Source organism: Taudactylus pleione, unplaced genomic scaffold, assembly GCF_031769625.1.
Source record: "Taudactylus pleione unplaced genomic scaffold, aTauple2 ptg000177l, whole genome shotgun sequence".
Classification (NCBI taxonomy): Eukaryota; Metazoa; Chordata; class Amphibia; order Anura; family Myobatrachidae; genus Taudactylus; species Taudactylus pleione.
In genome coordinates this window covers 1,594,259-1,614,807 of record NW_028284579.1, presented here as the reverse complement: position 1 = coordinate 1,614,807, position 20,549 = coordinate 1,594,259, and the positions used below count along the sequence as shown (strand labels likewise).

Here is a 20,549-nt window from a genome sequence, read left to right as displayed (position 1 = left end):
ACATTTTTTGGGGTTTTTTTTGGCCTCCATTTGTTGTTTATGGCCTATTGTGACAATAATGTCATCATGTTTTAATTAGCTCCCCCTTTTTTTTTTAATGTGGAATTTGCATCGTTATGTGATTTTTTAAACGTTCCTTCAAGAGGCCTTTTTTTTTTACAAATGAAATGGTTTTTTGTGTCCTTTTTTGCCTTTAGGGCCAGGATTAAATGTAACCCATTTGTACAATAATGCCACAATACAATGTCAGATTTTTATCATAAATTTATTGTTTAAACACAAACCAATTGGCATAATATTTTGTTTTCTTTTTTTCTGGCAAAGATACTTTTTATCAAAAATAAATAATCAATAACGGATAACATAAACGTACAAAAATAAATTAAAAACATTTCACAAGAAAGGAGAGGGAAGTTTTGACCAGAAAGGAATATGAGCCAAGCACAGAAGGAGTGTGGGAAAAGTCGCCATTGCTGTCACCGTTTTTTCGCCCGTTTGGATGGGGGAGGGTGGGCGCCAGACCGGGTCTGGGATGCCATCGGGCTGGCCTGTCCAGAGGCAGATGTTGTGGCCTCTGGACTAGGCACAGGGCTAGGCACATTTGGAGGATTGGCTGATGTTGTGCCAGAGGTGGAGGATCCTGATGTTCCGGCAGGAAGGGAGGTCGGCTCCACCATGTGCTGGCGAACGAGCTGCTCCAGGGCATCGGCGATGCGGATGTTGGCCCTGGTATTTTCCGCCAGGGCCTGACCAATGGTCACGTTGGCCGCAGCATTTTGCTCCAGGGCCTCAGCCACCCGTATCAGACTGGCGTCCATCCTCTGCAGAATCTCCGTATGGAAATCCGATTTGAAATTGAGTTCTGTGAGGAGGCCCACTGCCTGCGAGGGGGCACGCCCTGGACTGGCTTCTGCAGGGTCCTCAGCCGGATGTACTGGTTCCTCCCCTGCAGAGCCAGCAGAAATTCTGCGGCCAAGGCTTCCCTCTGGAGCAGACTCATCCGCCTGTGTCTCTGTTGGAAAAATGAGAAAAGAGTCACATTAGAATCTACATATTGGCACAATAGCATTTCAGAGTTGGTGACATCACAATACTTACCTGGGCCAACATGAGGAGCCGCAAAGTCTGGCATGTCCGTATCCATGTTGGACACGCCAAACACCTCCACAGGCTGCACACACCCCTGTGCCAGCTCTTCTAAATCCGTCAACTCCAATGACACAGGGGTGGGACCCCCACCTGTCCCCCTTGCATGCCTAGCCCTGTCCGCGAGTTTTTGCTTTAGGCGATATTTGAAGTCGCCCCATCTGTGGGGAAAAATGGAAGCCATTATCCTTTGGTTTAAAATGGGGTTTGTTTTTAGGGGGGGCAAGGGTTTACTTACCGCCGTTTGACATCCCGGGCTAGACGGACATAATCACCCACTCTATTGACAGCAACGGCTACCTCTTCCCACATTCTCCACTTCTGGCTTAGACTCATATTCCTGTCTGCCTGTGGCAGGATGTCCACACACTTCTGGATCAAAACCTCCATCTCCTTTCTTGTGAAATGTGGCTGCCTTTTTTTTTTGCCCGCTTTGGCCGGAATACTGGGCCCAGCAGCCTCTTCCATGTCATCCTCCTCACCTATTTGTGTAAATTTACAGAATTCACAAAATCACAACTTGCCTAATCTTATGTTTCAAATTAATCGTTGATAGAAAATGCATGAAAGACTTACCGCCTGACTCTTGTGCATTTTTTCCCTGGTCTGTCGCCATGTCTGAGGTCCAAACAAGAAATACACCAGAATTTGAATGTGTTTTCGTGACGTATTTATACATGCGTCCTTATTTTGCGGCCGCATCATTGATTGTGCGGCCCTATGATCCCTCCTTAATTTGTGCGGGAAACGAAACACTATTTATGGCTTGGTGTGTCTCAAGTCGAGGTGGCGTTTTTGGATTGTTGGAGGTTATCTTGGCTGGAGTTTATTGATTGCGTAGAAAGGAGTTGGAGGTTGGAGATTCGTTTGTTGGTTAGATTTGCTTTTTTTTTTCCGTTATCTTTGTTGGTTTATATTTTTGGGACCTCGTTTCTTGATTTGGTAAGTTTTGTGAAGTCTAACTTTTGTTCAATTGTTGTTTCATTGTGTTTCGTATATTTTGTAATTTTTGGATCCCTAATTTCTTCTATTTTAGATTTTGTTTATTTTCGACCCCAAAGACCTTTTGATTTTGCATCTTAGATATTTGCTCTTGGTAAGTCCATTTTTTATCTTGTATTAGCGAACTAATTAGCGCATTTTTAGTAGTTACTCTTGTGACTTGTATTAGCGAACTAATTAGCGCATTTTTAGTAGTTACTCTTGTGACTTGTATTAGCGAACTAATTAGCGCATTTTAAACAGCTTAATAATCATTCTAACTTTTTGGTGGTTTATCTTTCGCTTTTTGAGCCAACATTTCGACCTGTTTTGATGTACTGTGTTAAATGTCGCTTTGCGGTTTTGCTAAATGGGTGTTTGGCATATTTTAACTTTGGTCTAGCACAAAATGTATAAACAAAAATGCACAGAGTGAAATGTGTCAAGTAATTTTGGTGTTTATTTTCAGTTTGGACGTATCATGACAATACCCCGGCATGTAAGCAGCAATGGATGGTATCATCAAGCTAAGTTGTTTTAATATAGTTTTGGGGTGGGTCAAAAGCCTTACTTTGAAATCTTTGAATTTCAGGTTGATCTGGGGCGGATTGTTCTGGCCATGCTCCCGGAAGCCGACCAACCTCAATCTCATCCCAGGCGTAGGCATCGTAGGCATGCAAGGCCCCAGATATTTCGAACACGTGTCACCCTTTTTGGAATGCCCGATGATGAGGTTTTAAGACGCTACCGTCTACCTCCCAAAATCATCATAGACACTCTCTCATTAATAGAAAGTGATCTTGAGCGGCAAATTGACAGTCCAACAGCAATACCACCACTGACGCAATTTATGGCGGTGTTACATTTCTGTGCCTCAGGATCGTTTCAAACAACGGTGGGAATAGTGGCGGGCATCTCCCAATCCTCCTTTTCCCGGATCCTGAGGGCAGTGATGGAGGCACTTTTCAAGCACCTCCATCATTTTATTCAAATGCCTTTGGATATGGGTGCCCTTAGTGTGGTCAAGGCCAATTTTTACCAAATAGCTGGCTTCCCACACATCATAGGGGTTGTGGATGGTACTCACATACCACTTCAGCCTCCAGCACGGCTGGAGGCAATATTTAGAAACAGGAAACACTATCACTCCCTGAATGTAATGGTGGTATGTGATGCCTCCCTCCAGATCCTGTCCCTGAATGCTAAATTACCAGGAAGTGCACATGACTCCTTCGTCATCCGGCAATCAGGGATATGGCAGAAATTAACCAACCTACAAGCTGGTGATGCGTGGCTTCTGGGTAAGTGGAGACCTTTAGTACATAACAATGTTAAGCTTGATACACAGTGTTCCTGATGTTGTCTCTTATTTTTCACAGGAGACAGTGGATACCCTTGCATGTCCTGGCTGCTCACTCCTTATTTGGCTCCCACACCAGGCCCACAAAGTGAGTATAATTCCGCACTTACAGCCACCAGGCAAGTGGTGGAGCGCTGTATCGGCCTTTTAAAAGGCCGATTCAGATGCCTCCACCGCTCTGGTGGCGAGCTCATGTATTTGCCGGATATGGTGTCGAAAATTGTGGTCCTGTGTGGGATATTTCACAACATCGCCATAAGGAGTGGTGTCCCAATGCAGCCAGAGGATGCCTTACCTGAGGATGGCCCCCCCGAGGTTGGTCGGAGGTCAGTATGTGGGGGGGCCATACGCGATGATGTGGTGGCCAGATTTTTTAGGTAAGTTTGACCCAAACTACAGTGTTTATACCTAATGTGTTTGTGTTTGTTTTTGTTTGCGAACATCTAATTTATTTTTATTTTTTTCACCATCTTCTGTTTGTTCACATAATCTTTGCCACTCCAACGCTCACTACTTCCTGCTACCCTTACCAAACCTGGATCTGGTGATTTTGGGAATATATTCTGGAACCCATATCGCAACGCCATGTTTGTGGAATCATGTTGGCATGGTCCTTCGTCAACCAGTTCTTGATTGTTTTTTTTATTTAAATATTTTATTTGTATGTGTTGTATTTGAGATTATCACTGTTTTTTTTTTTGGGACTGACCACTTTGATTTCTCATTTATGTTGTGAATAAATGTTTGGAGAGTGAAATGGTCTTCCTTTTTTTGGACGTTAACAGCAAGTGTAACCAGGTTAACACACCTTACATTTGACTAAGGGGTAATCCAGTACTGACACCAGTTGATGTAAACTGAAATATGTTTTCAGGTTCCCAACCCACACCAAAAGGAAGCCTGTCCAAACCTTTGGATTTTGAAGATTGGCCTAAGCAGCTTGCACACCAACTAGGAACCTGTAAAATGTCGAAATATCTAATTGACACTACACCCAAAAAGGGAAATGACATTGTTACTGTTATGTGTTTCTTGTGGCTGTTTAACATACAAATACAAAACACAATCTAACTTTTAAAAAAGGGAAATCCTTGCAGGAACAGTCTACTTATGTCAGGGAAAACTATTTTTGTTTTGGAAAAAAAGAATGAGCCAGAACGTATATTAGAACTAAAAAATTTATTTAGAAAACGAAAATAAACAAAAAAAACTACTGGCGAAGGATGCCAGACAGCCGGTCAAGGCCCACAAGAATGCCAATGACATGTTGGCGCATCTGGCCAACACAATCGTCCACCTCTTGTCGACGCCTCTGTTCCTCTGTGGGTGAGAAAAGTGTGTGGATTAATAAAACAATAGGGAATCCACATTAAAAAAACAAAAACACAACGAAATCACTCCTAAACCGAAAAAAAAACAAAAAAAACAAAAAGGGGGTGCTGCCAAAAATACAAGGCCTATGTACAAATTCCCACAGGTGTGATATGTGTATGTTGAAATCAGCAGGAAGAGGTAAAGGCAAACTGCTAAATCACCAAAAGTAAACCAAACAAGCACGAATAAAGGCACGACACATGATTACATACAAACAGTTTGTGGTTAAAAAAAATGAGAAAGAAAAACATACCGGGAGCCAAAACGGGAGCTCCGGAAGTCCCTCCATGTTCCTCCTCGGAGGAGCCTTCATTCCCCAAAGAACGGGGAGGGGTAATGACGGACTCCGGGGAGGGGGTAATTGGAAGAGGGGTGGGTGGAGGAGAGGGGGAAGTGGGACGGAGGGGAAGGAGGCCCGACAGTTCCGGGAGAGGGTCTTGGAAGGCTGGGGAGGTGTGGGGTATAGGGGAAATATTTGGGGTGGAGTGTTGGCTGGGGGTTGGGGATAGTGGCCGGGAACGCCGTCTGGCCGGACGGTGACGGCGTAGTCTTGGCTGTCCTCCTAAAATATGTCAAACAAATTGAGGTTAGTTTCTGGGCAAATCCGGGGCCCAAATAAAAAAAAAAAAACCACCAACAAAAAACATGCAAATAGGAGTAGAATGAAAAAAACAGAAATAGAGGGAAAACAAGCACACGCTGATATGAGGACAAATAATAAATAGGACAGACAGGAAAACATGCACACGCAGATATGAGGACAAATAATAAATAGGACAGACAGGAAAACATGCACACGCAGATATGAGGACAAATAATAAATAGGACAGACAGGAAAACATGCACACGCAGATATGAGGGCAAATAATAAATAGGACAGACAGGAAAACATGCACACGCAGATATGAGGACAAATAATAAATAGGACAGACAGGAAAACATGCACACGCAGATATGAGGACAAATAATAAATAGGACAGACAGGAAAACATGCACACGCAGATATGAGGACAAATAATAAATAGGACAGACAGGAAAACATGCACACGCAGATATGAGGACAAATAATAAATAGGACAGACAGGAAAACATGCACACGCAGTTTGCCCCACAAACACAAACATGAAAACCACAATACATAACACTTACTTTCCAGAATCTGCATGCGAAAGCATGCCAGCAAGCGGGGCGTTCGCCGTTGCAGGTCTGACCACCTGCGCTCCAGCTGCCCGATGTTGCGGCGTGAACCCAAGGACCGCAGGCGGGACCGTGCCTCCGCATACGCGGAGCGCTTCTGCCGGTTGGTGATGGGTGGAGGCTGGCTGGTGATACGGCGATCCATCACCTCCGTAAGCACCAGCAGCTCGCGCCTGGTGAATGCGGAGGCTCTCATGATGGCAATGGAGTTTTTCATACAAAACATTTTTGATAAAGTGTGCAAAAAATTTCTGATTGGCTAATGTATTTTGGAAATTAACAGGAGCAATTTTATTGGTTAGTGTATGAGTCATGTGTTCAACAGGGCCAGAAATCTCTGGAGAGTTATGATAGGCTTGATGCAGTGACATGCGTTTGCAAATTTAAATAAAGAAATGAACCCCGGAAAATATGCGGGGATCCACACCAATAGAACAATTGTTTAATTGTGGTTCACATGTTTTTTGAACAATAAAAGCGAATGTTCCATCCGTACGTATTCTGCGGGTAAACACAAACACGGACAAGAGTAAAGTTTCTTGCATTGTGTTGAAAAAAAAAAAACAATTAAGCTAATTGATACATTGATTGGCATGATACGATTGAGGGAGGTAGGCAGAATAAAGGAGCAGGTAATCGACATCTGACAAGGCCACTTCCGGTTTCACTTGTGCGTGCGTTCCCTTCAAGCCATTTCGGGGATGTACGCTCGCTATTTCGCACGCTCGTTAGTTAGAGGAGGGGTCGCCTGAGTTTAGGGAGGAATTTTAGATGCGAACGAAAATACGAGCGAGCCATTGAATTTAAATAATTTTGTACGTACGCCTAAAGTACGTGCGCCCGCTTGCGAGTGGGTCTGAATGAGGGCCAATATCTTCAGCTGCAATTGCTTGTGAATTGACGCATCCTTCTGTCTCCTCTAACCTGCAGGTAAAGGACTACTGCTCTCAGCATATTCTTGCTGCATGATACTTGTAAAGGACTACTGCTCCCAGCAGCATATTCTTGCTGCATTATAATTGTTTGTCCCTGCCCGAGCTGTACTAGGTAAAGGACTACTGCTCTCAGCATATTCTTGCTGCATGATACTTGTAAAGGACTACTGCTTTGAACAATTAACTTAGATGTAATGTTAAATTAAGTAGTATATCACTGCATAGTATCTGTAGTTGTTGGTTTAGAATATAGTTTTATGTTTGTGTTTTCTTAGTTCAATGCAAGGTATATAGACCCAGATGCTAGCTTAATGGTATGTTCTGTTTGTTTGTTTAAGGTAATTTATTGCTTGCAATAATAGTGGGAGTGTTTTGGGGGTAGTTAGAAATTAGTGGTTTCACATGCTAGGTCTCCTATGTAAGGTTCATTAGAAGGCTGGACTATGCCTTGGCTGGGTGCCCTATCTTTAGAAGTGTCCTATTTTAAAAGTGTCAACTTCTTTTTAAATCGATTAATTGGCGTTATATCAGCGTTAAACAGCAGTGAAACAGAAGGAAACCCACCAAACTACAAACAACAATCTAATTAATTGGACAAAGTGGAATGAACAATTGTGAGTTCACAGTCTCCATACTACTAGCTCCTGTGGACACATAACCAGGACTTTCATTATTGAACTCCCTGTCTGGTGGCTGCACAAACCTGGTGCCTCCCTTGCTACTATTGCTGCTGGCTCTGTGCTTTACATATAATCCTAATGTATACTTATCTGTGTTATGTCAGTTTTCCGCTATAATAATGTACTTTTACCTTAGCTCTTTTTCTAAGTCTTATATCTAGCTCCTACCACTGTATATTTTACTATTTAATTTCTGCTCCCACCAAATCTCCACTTTTTTATACTCAATAATAAACTTTTGCAGTACAGACTCTTTTCCCACACTGCACTATTACTTGCGTTTCAGGAAATCTGCTCTCTCCTACATTCTGTCTTCATTCCTACTTTTAACTTTTCTTCCCCTATTTACATCATCCTTACTATTACCATGTTTTCTTCACTTCACTCAGTGTCTACCTAATCTTTTGTTCTGCCCCTTGCTTCCACCTTTATCCTTTCCCCCTTGTCTCCTCCACTTCCTCTTCCCCTTATCTCCTCTCCTCTGTTTACCTTCCTCCCCATCTTCTCCCATTACTCCACTTTCATTCTCTTATACTCCACAGGGGTCCTACAACCTCACTGCTAATCCCTCCTCCCACTCCCCTCTCCATGTCACTTTACCCCACATCCATCCACACATCATTAATTTCCCTTCCTGCCCACCTTCTACTGGCTCCCCTTCTAGCACTGGAGTCCGCACCATCGCTACACTCTATTCAGCTCGGTCCCCCAAATTAATCTCACCCCCACGCTATAGCAACCCTGATAATCTCATTCAAATCTCTCCAACAAACTCTGTCCCTCTATCCTGTGCCCTCTGGAATGCCAGGTCAGTCTGTAATAAACTGGTCCCAACCCATGACCTTTTCATCTCCAACTCCCTGAATCTCCTAGCTATTACTGAAACCTGGATTTCACCCTCTGACACCGCTTCTGCTGCAGCTCTCTCCTCTGGGGGCCTCACCTTTTCCCACACCCCACGACCTGGGGGTCGCCATGGTGGTGGTGTTGGGGTCCTTCTATCCCCTGGTTACTCATACCAACCCATTCCCTCTGAACCATCCCTCACATTCTCTTCATTTGAAGTCCATACTATACGCCTCTTCCACCCAGTACACCTCCAAGTAGCTGTCATTTACCGTCCCCCTGGCCCTCCCTCCAAGTTCCTTGACAACTTTGCTTCCTGGCTCCCTCACTTTCTCTCCTCAGACCTTCCCTCCATTATGCTAGGTGACTTCAATATTCCAATTGATATCCCCACAGAATCCTCTGCCTCCAAACTCCTCTCCCTCACATCGTCACTTGGTCTCTCCCAATGGACCTCCTCACCCTCCCATGTGAGTGGCCATGTGCTTGATCTGGTATTCACACACCATTGTGATATTTCTGACCACCTCAATTCCCCATTCCCTCTTTCTGACCATCACCTTCTCTCTTTTAACCTGTCCCTCTCTCCTTCCCCTCCTCTACCTCCAAAAGCCTCCATTACTAAGCGTAACATTGACACTATCGACACAGGTTCCTTTTCTTCCCTGCTTGACTCACTTCTCTCCCCCATCCTCTCTCTCTCCTGCCCTGAACAAGCCGCCTAACTATACAATGCCTCCCTTACTTCTGCTCTGGACTCTGTTGCCCCAGCGATCACTATTCACACTCGCAGATCTACTCCTCAACCCTGGCATTCCAAATGCACCAGATACCTGCAAAAGTGTTCTCGAACTGCTGAGCGACAGTGGAGAAGATCACGCTCTAAGGCAGATTTTCTCCATTTAAAATTTATGCTCTCATCCTATAGTGCTGCGCTCTCCCTCTCTAAACAGTCATACTTTAAGAACCTCATCTCCTCTCAGTCCTCTAATCCCCAGCGTCTCTTCACTACTTTCAAATCCCTCCTTCGCCCACCCCCTCCTCGTCTCCCCTCCTTGCTCACTGCCCTTGACTTTGCTACCTACTTTACATCTAAAATTGATTCCATACGTCAGGACATCATATCCAATCAGTCCCCCAGCTCTCCACCTCCTCCTTTCCCTAGTCACCCCTCCCCATCAACTTTACCAACTCTAACATCCTTCTCCCCTGTATCTGGAGAGGAAGTCATGGCCCTCATCCGGTCCTCCCCCCCTTCCACCTCCCCCCTTGATCCCATCCCCTCCCGCCTCCTCCGCTTCCTCTCTCTCTCAGCCTGCTCCCATCTTGCCCACCTCATTAACCTCTCCCTCTCATCAGGCACTGTTCCTTCTGCATTCAAACATGCCCTTGTCTCCCCCATTCTTAAAAAACCTACCCTTGATCCTAACCTTCTTTTTAACTACCGTCCCATCTCTCTCCTCCCCTTTGCCTCCAAACTCCTTGAGCGGATTGTCTACAACCGCCTTACCACTTTTCTTTCCTCCCACTCCCTCCTTGACCCTTTTCAGTCTGGCTTCCGTTCTCTCCACTCCACTGAAACTGCCCTCACAAAAGTCAGCAATGACCTCCTTGCTGCCAAATCCCAAGGCCACTACTCTCTTCTCATTCTCCTTGATCTCTCTGCTGCTTTTGACACTGTGGACCACCCTCTCCTGCTGAATATCCTTCACTCCCTTGGTCTACGTGAAACTGCCCTCTCCTGGCTGTCATCCTACCTCTCTGACTGATCTTTCTCAGTTTCCTCTCACGACTCCTCTTCCCCTCCACAGCCTCTTACAGTAGGTGTTCCCCAAGGTTCTGTTCTTGGTCCTCTCCTATTCTCGATCTATACTTCCTCTCTAGGTGAACTCATCAGCTCTTTTGACCTCCATTATCATCTCTATGCTGATGATACTCAAATCTACCTTTCCTCCCCTGATCTCTCCCCCTCTCTTCTGACTCGTATCTCCAACTGTCTCTCTGCTGTCTCTTCCTGGATGTCCCAGCGATTTCTTAAACTTAATATGTCTAAGACAGAGCTAATCATCTTCCCACCCTCCCACATCACCTCACTTCCCACTATTTCTTTATCAATTGATGGAATAACTATCTCATCTAGTCCCAAGGTGCGCTGTCTTGGAGTTATCCTGGACTCATCCCTCTCCTTCAAACCACATATCCAGAACCTTTCACAGTCCTGTCGTTTCCATCTCAAAAATAGATCAGACCCTATCTCACCCAGGATGCTACTAAAACCCTCATACACTCACTGGTCATCTCCAGATTGGACTATTGTAACCTCCTCCTATCTGGCCTCCCCAAATCCCATCTCTCTCCTCTCCAGTCTGTCCTCAATGCTGCGGCTTATCTTCCTCTCCAAACATTCTGTATCTGCCTCCCCTCTCCTACAAGCCCTACACTGGCTCCCCTTCCCTTTCAGAGTCCAATTTAAGGTTCTCACGCTCGCTCACAAAGCCCTCACCCAATCTTCTCCCATATACATCTCTGATCTCATCTCCCTTCACGCTCCTCTCCGCCCTCTTCGCTCAACTAATGCACGCCGCCTTTCATGCCAGCTGATTACTTCCTCCCACTCCCGCCTCCAAGATTTTGCCCGCACTGCTCCCCACCTCTGGAACTCTCTCCCACTCCGCATCAGACTCTCCACCTGTTTGCAATCCTTCAAACGGGCTCTCAAGACCCACTACTTCATCAAAGCCTTCCAGCTATCATTCTAACTCCTTGCTACATGCTCATTCGTCCCCATCTACCCCATCTGTGTCAACCCAGTTTGTCTTCCCCCACCTTTTTAGAATGTAAGCTCTCACGAGCAGAAGCCTCTTGTGCTTCTCCTTACTATAGTGTCATTTACTTCTTACTCACCACTAGGGCACCTAACACTTGGTTGCTTATGCTCTGTTGCTTATCTGGGTGATATGGTCACTAATGTAGCAATATATATTATCCATGTCCTGTATTGTATTGTTCTGTAAGTCACTTGTATACAATTTGTTTTTGTACTTTGTAAGGTGCTGCGGAACACTTGTGGCGCCATATAAATAAATGCAATAATAATAATAATAATAATGATGTATGTTGATTGCGGTAATCAACACTCTCTTTATGTGAGCTATTGTAGTGAGATCTGTCTGTGTTAATCAATCTGACAAGACCACTACTGAAATTTAATTATAAGTGATCTATACATTTAAGCCACATATATAAGTGCTGAATGCGGATCAAAGTATATACATATGATCTTTACATGTGATTATTAGAGAGAGCTGATATTCTCAGTGAATTAAGCAGGAATATTGCTACAATAGTTACTTTTTCTTATTGTGTTTATTCACATATCAGTATTTAAATTGTGAATGTAGCCGTTGTTCCCAATTTACATATCCACAGCATTTAGTAATTGAAAAATGCTGACTGCTGGTTCTTATATATGTTCTCTGTATATGCGCCTTCTGTAGGTAGATTTGTTTACATTAATTAATTGGACTGGATCATTGCTGAAATATAATCATAAAGGATTTATTATGGTAAAATAGTCCTCTTCATTAAACTAAACTAATTTATTGGGTAATTATAAACCCATGAGTGAAGCTACATATATGATCTGATGCTTATGAAACATTTTCAGCATTATAATCAAGGCTTCCTTATGATGTCCCAGTAGATACAGATTGGCGAATTTATTGCAACAGTACTTACAACAGTGTTTCTTCCTTTCTTTAAAAAAATATTGAGCAATTGCAACTGTTGCAGTATTTGAACTGCTAGACTAGAACTCATACAGAGAGATACTTACCAGTCTCCAATTTATTATTATTCCGGTAGTAATAGTATACATAAGGTTCTTAAACCTATAAGAGAGGTCTTCTATATGTGATATCCTCTGACCCAATTTTGGGCTTAAGGAACACTTAATCACAATATTTCATTAATTAGTAATCACATATACTGCTCCAGCGAATAATTAATTAATTTTGCTTATGCAACATAGCATTTGCTTTATGTGAATAAAAACATTCTTTGCTCTCCCAGCGGCAATACAGAAATACTTTATTAATAGATGGTGTATTTTCAGGTGGATATATATGATCTATGACTTGAAATGCTTACAGAGACACATACAATTCACTATATATTTTAGTTTGGTATGGAATTATTGATACCATATTTCATTTCACTTTAGTTTTGCTTTTTAAAACATTTAAATAAAAGTTATATTTTATAAAGGATTCATTAGTGCGCCAACAAAGAGGTCATTCTTGTTCTCTTTCTTTTTTCATGTATTTGTTTAGTGTTCCTAGGCAGCACACCCTACCATTCTATCAATAATTTAATTGGTGATTTGTAATTTAGGGTATTTTTCTCTTTTTCCCTATTTGGTCCAAGATTTAACTATATATCAACTAGTGCAGAAGTTTCCCATTTCCCCGTTCCCTTTTATGATACTGGAAAAAACAGCCTGTTCTGCTAAAAGGAGATATAGAAAACATGTACTATACTTGAGGACAAGTTTAAGCTAAAGTCAGTAGCTGTCTATGTCTTGTACTGAACTTAGCGCTGCTAAATATGTGACTGTGAATTGGGGACACGATTAGGTGGCATAATATGAATTAAGGGCACTACTGTGTGGCATGTCAATTTTGGGCACTATATATGGCATAATGTGAAGTCTAGGCATTATATTACATTACATATAAAGTAAAATTAATTATATATCATGTATAAAAATAACTGAATACAACATTTTGCCCTTCAAGTGGAAACTGAGTCTTGTTAGAAAAAAAGTATATGCACTCTGCTCGCCCAAGCAATTAGCTTACAAAATAATTACATTAGCCTTCCTTAAGTTTAAATACACAATCCAAGCATGCAAGTGCACTCTGGGTCCGCCGTGCAACAAGCCCTTGCCTTAAATATATCCATGCGACTCAATGTGCAAGGACTGAGACACACACTTCGAGCATCTCCAGATACGACAATCATGCTTCGTGCATCTTTAGTTGCCACCATCAATTACGTTATCGATTCTCGCACAAACCCAATGCTAGTTTGGCTGAGTAGGCCTCCAAAGAAACTGATTAAGAGTCTATGGGGGCGATTCAATAGTTTTTTTGGGCGTGATAATTAATGAGCGCCCAGATTGCTATTCAACTGTTCTGGGCGCTCATTAATTATCGCCCTCTTCACCGCCTGAAAGACGAGGTTTAACCGCCTAAAACGGCTAAACCCATCTTAATTCCTGGTTAGGGCACGCTATCTGCAGTTAGCACGCCTTAACCAGGGTGTTTTAGACACATTTCTGCTCGCGCACTCCTGAGTGCGTGCAGAAATGCCGGCACTGGCTAAACATTTGAATTCCCCCCTGTGTACGGAACACCAGACACTCCCATGACACATTTATAAGACACAACATCTCTGCAATTCAGAATAGCCACCTCCCAGTCACTACCAATTCACCTCCCAGGAATACCCAAAACATTCTCAACACACGGGCGTGTCTGAAATCACTACTGTGACTCTGTAAAAATACAAACGGGGTGCTTGTGCAGTAAAAAAAAAAAATCATTGCTCAACTGCGTCCAACTGAATCAGACCCAGAGAGAGGATGAGAGAAAAAAAACCCAAGCAGCGCCAGAGACAACGGCTAGTAAAAGTTACTAAGAAGAAGAAAAATAAGGAGAACAATAATGTAGTTGACAGATACCTGGCACTTTCCTTCGTTAATACAAAATGTATATACACTTTTTTGAATCACTGCACTTGAAACAGTATTCATGTAATTTTTTTAACTATAACCAAATACCCATACAAATCGAAATGAAAGAAGAAGAATAAACAAAGATTTTTTTTGGGGGGGGGGAGAGAGGGGTTTGATTATAGTTACCTTGTCTGCTCTGCCAATAAATGCTGTCTTTCCAGCTAGCCCCAGGCAGATCGCACAAACAATGCTAGACTTTCCTGTTCCATTAGCACCAACAATCATGTTCAAGTGAGGACCAGGAAACACCTCACACATATCATATGTGCTAAAAGGGATTAAAAGGAAATGGGGAAAAAAGTGAATTAAAAAGCTAACAGAGACAAAACAATTATCACTTTCTATTGCAAGCCAATGTAGTTGTTCCTATTCCCACATTTTTTTAAGCTGAGTGTGAACTAGTACTTTTAGCTGAATACAGCGTGGTGCATGTTTTAACAAAACAAAACAAATTTTATGTTAAACCAATAACTCACCAAGATCATCTAACCCTTCAAAAAAAAAAAAAAAAGACACCTACTGAAGGGAAATGTCTAACAAACGATTCCACTGGTGCTTTGAAGAGCAGCACTTAGTTGATAAAACAGTTACAGATGTGTCCACATCTATCCTCCGTGAGCTACAAGTCATGTTACACATACAGTAACAAGTTAGTGACACATGACTCGGTAACACCAATAGTCTTTGTCAGCAGCTGTGATACTGTAACGTAGCATTTAGCATACAGATATAACCACAGTCGCATACAGAATTATAGGCATGCCACATATTTTAATCAGCAGAAGCTGCATGTGTGTTCTATTCACATTGCTTTACAAATAAGATGCATTTTCAAGGAAAATGCGGCATGAAAAACCGACTGGCACTACCGGGACGCACCACGGAATGGCATGACTAGAAGGGCTGTTTAACGCGCAAGGAGGCTAAATGTATGTGGAAATATCTGTATGCACTCTACAACAGTGAACCTAAACATGCAGTGCCAGCTTGTTCCTGCTTTGTCATATTATGCAGTAGCTTGCAATGCTGGTTTAAAAGGCCTGCTGATACAGTATGTTATTACAGATTGATATCTCTTTCATTGATTAAATGTATTCACTTAAATGACTACAGAGATTAAGATTAACATGCGCCCTTTAGAAGATTAGAGGGCCACCCAGTGCAGCCACCGAAAGTGCATCAAGTTGTCTATCTCTGCGCTACAATCATTAGTTCCAAATCTCCATTGATTACCATGTATCAGTATTTTATCTATTAAAGACTTGCTCCTGTGACTTTACATTTAAACTAACCTAATGTCAGCAGAGCTCCAAAATAAATGTGCTGTTTAAGCACGCCATTTTTCTTCCATTATTTCTATATGTAAATTGTGGGTTCCTCTCACATTTGTTTTTTTAATTCTACATCGAAGTCAAATTGAGAGGCCCAGATTTAGAGTAATGTGAAACAAATTATTGAAATGCCAGCACTGATACTATACAGCAGGGGTGTGGAACCTTTTTTCTGCCGGGGGCCATTTTTATACATATAACATTATTTGCAGGCCTGGTACTGACCACGCCACTTCGCCGTATTATGTCACAATCAACAGTGATTGCAGCAATGCCCAGAGCATCCTGAGGATGCTCCGGGGAGCTGTGAGGGCAGCGGTGTGATCGTCCAGATGGCACTGCTGCATAGATTCTGGCTGCAGGGTGCAATTCTAGGCACCTTGCTAGCCAGATGAGGCTAGCAGAAAAAAGCTCAGAGGGCTAGACCAAATGACTCCGAGGGCCTTATACGGCCCCAGGGCCTGAGTTTCCCCATCCCTGCTATACAGCATAACAGATGGAGCCACAGAACAAGCAATTATAGTGTATATTTACTGGTTCCACTTCTCCAACCATTAATATGTATCAGTTCTTACAAGGACTAAAGCTGCATACACACACAACGATTTTGTAAATGATCAATTTTAGTAAACGATTTTCGTTCATTTTTTCAAAGGAAAAATGAACGAAAATAGTTTACTAAAATTGTTCATTTACTAAATGTAATGAATGATTTTTTTTTTTTGAACTACAAACGATTTTTGCATATTCCCTTAATGAAAATCGTTGAGTAGGTCAGTTTGACCTAACTACAAACGTGAATGTGCATGAACGATAATCGTTCATCGTTTTAACTTAGAAAGTGAATGAGTTTTTCAACGATTGAACGATAATCGTTCAAAAAATCGTTGTGTGTGTATGCACCTTAAGAAGCCAGCATTTAATCACTCAACAGACACTACCTTGAGGTGTAACACATGGTCAAAGTTTAAATTTCTTCCTTGAATGTCTATGTAGGGCTCTAAAATGCTCATGTGGAGTGGAAAACCAATATTTAGGAGGAACGCAGATTTCACATAAATTATAATGGGAGGGATTAAACAATGAAATTATTTGGCTACTAAACACTATTTGTAGCAATGTGTGACATTACTCTTGCTAAACATTATGCTCCATCAAGCAAATTTACGCTCACAATTTGTCAGCAGATAGCTGAGAACACTGATTAGCGGACCCATTAAGGTCGGAAACGCGTTAAGCGTAGCTCACGTTTATCCGGGACTCCAAGGATTTTTGCTGATACAGAAGTACCCGCGAGGTGGATCTTGTATCCAGAGACCTGACCCATCCTGCCCTAATTCCATTCTGGGATCGCAGTGATTAGTTCTCCTGAAATCTGCTTTGCCTATGTGGAGTATTTTAACATGCTTATCTATCTTTGTCTATTGTAAGTGCATTAATGTATTAAAATCCCTATTTTAAAAGGCTTACTGCACTATACTTTGTTTCTTTATGTCTTCCCTGACCGAGGCGTAAGAGACATTTGCTTCTACAGGTTCTCATAGAGAGGAAACCTTAAAAGTGGGACCTGTCTGTGCTTTATGGTCAATTTAAATTTTGACCACTACTAATACTTGGTGATTATTGCAATTGTATATTTTGATTGCTTTCACTATGGTGTTATACTAAGAAAATGTGATAATCACAGAGCACCGTGTATTATGTGGAATATCTTCTTTAATACTGGGTATACACTGGCCGACATATCGGCCACTCAACTGAACGTCCGATATATGTGTGCTTCGCCAGTGTGTACAGACGAAATGTCTGTGAACAACGTCGTCCACAGACATATCAAGTAGTCTGTGCAACACAGCCGATGGCAGATATATCTGCACATCATGCTGTGTGTACTGGTGGTCAGACGACCGCCCATACCATTGCTGCACAGGCCCTCGGGGAGGGGAGCGCAGCACGACCCCCGGTCAGATGGCGGTGGAGGTTAATCAGTATGTATTAACAACCATCATCTGCAAATATATCTTTGAGGTATGTACCCAGCTTTATAAAAGCTGATGGAAGAATAATAACATGAGGACTCTAAGGGGGTCAATCCAATTAGATGTGTGTTGGGTCACGCGGGCCATTTTCACTGCAAACTCGCACCATGAATTGCATTTGCGTTCCAATTTTAAACTTGTATTCTATTTTCCCTGCAAATTTGCATTTTTATGTGTGTGCATCCCATTGAGCAGTTGAAAATGTAGAGAAAAATCTTTATTTTAAGGTAAAAATGTTGGGAGACAGTGTAGAACCTCTGGAACACTTCTCCCAACAAATAATAATGTACTTGGAGGGGTTAAATATTACAGTTTGGCCAATAAAGAGACATGTCATTGTTCTGGTGAATTTATCTAAAAAGCTCAAAATGGGTTAAATGATGTGAGACGTGTATGTAGAAGGTAGTGCTGATGGGAAAGTGTTTTTTGAACTTGCAGATTAGTGTAACAAGTGGTTTTTTCCAACATTTTACAGACTTGCGATCATTTTCCACCTTTAATTAAAAAAAAAAAAAAAAAAATCAATAAATTTTACACCTTTTAAGAACCTCCAATACTTTTCCTATGGCCAATAATAGCCTTCTATATGGTCCAGCAAACTCAGTTGCTACTTTTTTAGGGTTCAGAATGATTTCCCTACTTTTTCATGCCCTTCTCCCAGGTCGCATTCTGTACAAAATGTGTGCGCCCTTGGCGCAAATTAGCATTTCTAATAGGATCTCGCAGTTTTCGTTTTTTTGTCAATCTTTTGACCTCAGCGACCTCTTGTCCCCATGAACATATTGCCTGTCTAACATCTGTGTCGCTCTAGACATCTACCTAATTACGGTCTATTATACCAATCCCCCTGCAATCATAAGGTACTAGGGAAGTACAGGACGAGAGCATTTTGTAATGGAAGGGATCATGTTGGAGGGTCTGTAGCACCAATAAAAAAAAACAATAAGTAGTAAGCTACTTTAAAGGGGCATATTCAATTAGGTGCGAAAAGTCCTGTACTTATATATACACTTTTCGCCGAAATCGCTGGGTTTTCCATGCGGAAAAGTAACGTGCTCGTCCCCGCATTCAATCAGAATCGCCGAAAACGGGACCTGGCGAATTCGGACTTGGTGAAAAGTCCTGTCAGATTTGGGGAAATCAGCCTGACACCTCCCCCCCCAAAAGATGCACTGACATTGGGGATCACTATAGAGACCCCCAAATAGCCCTGCTGAAGGTATTTGGGGTACTTAAATAATCTCAACAGCTGCTAATTAGCATCTTTGCAAACGTGGAGAATAGCATGTAGCAGGTTTTTTTTTTTTTTTGCATAAAATAACTAGTCCCAGCAAATTTGGGGTACAGGAAAATGGGTGTTAGCATATTTCAAAGTTGCTAAAGTGTAGTTTTAAAAAAAAAGCATAAAAAAAATACACCTGCCGCAAGCACCTGCAATTTTAAAGACACCTTAGGCATACTTAGGTAGCCACCTGGAGTCTATTGCATTAGTTTTTAAGTTTGTCCCCCAACTTTGTACTTTTTCACCCCCTTTTTTTCAAAGTAATTTTTCTGGGTGTTCTAAAGTATTTTTTAAACTTTTTTTAAACACAGTTTACCTTTGGGGGGCCTATCCCAAGGGTGCAGGGTGGTTCCCGCAAGTTTGCACCCCAAAACCCCAATTCTGCACTTTTTTTTCGACAGCTTTCATAGGCAAATCTTTTTCGCCTATTCCGGTGCATTGACTTTCCGCACCGGCGAAGTCTTTGAAATTGAATACGGGGATAAGTTTTCGCCTGGCGAAATGACGTCACCAGAGATACTTTTCCACAGAAAATGACTTTTCGCACCTAACTGAATACGCCCCAGAGAGTTAAAAAGACAGAGCTGATCACTTTTTTAACATCTTACATAAAGAGCACATAGCCGGCTTCTTAACAGCCCCAACTACTGGATTTTGGTCAGACACACATTACACGTCCCGTATTCGTCAGCGCAGGGAGGAGCTGCTAGGCCCCGGGGACATGACGCCGCCGCTATAAGTACGGACCGGGGGTGACAGGGAACCACAGCCATAAGAGCAGCAGACTAACGAGGGGAACATACAGAAAGTTCTCCATTTTGATCCTGACGATAGCGCCCTCTACATGATGCTTGTACAGCTCCTGCCGCCCCATCAGCAGCCGTGTGCCGTCCGCTTTCCTCTTCCCCAGCGGAGCCGCCATTATCGGTAACCGACCGACTCTGCCAGCAGAAACAGCGTTTCCCTCTCCGATGATTTAAGCGGCTGCTTGCTTCTACGTCAACGTACGTCACCCGCCGGCGCCGCCATATTTACTGTGGGCACGTGCCCATTGTATAAGTTATGAGCCCTGAGTCCGTTGTCTGCACGCGCTGGAAGGTGTGCGGTTGAATAGACCCGGACCTAGACTTATATGTAGCTGTTGCCTCAGTGAGTGATGCGTACAAATCAGAAATTAGTAACTAAGAGGCAGGTGTAGGCGCAGAAGGGAAATTTCGTTTGACTTCCCAGAGAGCCTGTAAACTCGCGAGATTGATGAATCTGCCGCGTGATTGGCCGGGGGCTCGGTAGCGTGCGGTTTGGTAACAAATAGGGAAATACCGGTGACAAATCCGGCTCGTGCTGGCCACGCCTCCCTAGGTCACTCGTCGCGGCTGCTGACAGTGCGGCTGCTGACACCGTAGTGGCAGTGACGAGCGTGCAGTGAGTGGTGGGAAAAGCATATGGTAGGGAATGACGTTGGACACTGGCTGATGACATCATGGTACAAAATCTGAAGGGGATCTATCTACTTCCATGAGTGGGGGGACCTCACATCCCGGTGCTTCCACTTTCATAGTTCCAATCCAAATGTACTAGTCT

General features: G+C 42.8%; 1 protein-coding gene across 1 annotated transcript in view; it reads right to left on the bottom strand.

The window, feature by feature from the left end:
- Positions 1-20,050, bottom strand: part of SMC5 (structural maintenance of chromosomes 5) — a 166,611-nt gene extending 146,561 nt beyond the window's left edge. The window contains exons 1-2 of the mRNA XM_088475720.1: positions 19,772-20,050; positions 14,443-14,584 (exon numbers count right to left, since the gene is read on the bottom strand). Of these exons, the coding sequence (XP_088331846.1) occupies positions 14,443-14,584; positions 19,772-19,890 (261 nt within the window). The 5' untranslated portion in view covers positions 19,891-20,050. The remainder of the gene's footprint in view (positions 1-14,442; positions 14,585-19,771) is intronic.
- Between the last annotated feature and the right edge of the window lie 499 nt (positions 20,051-20,549).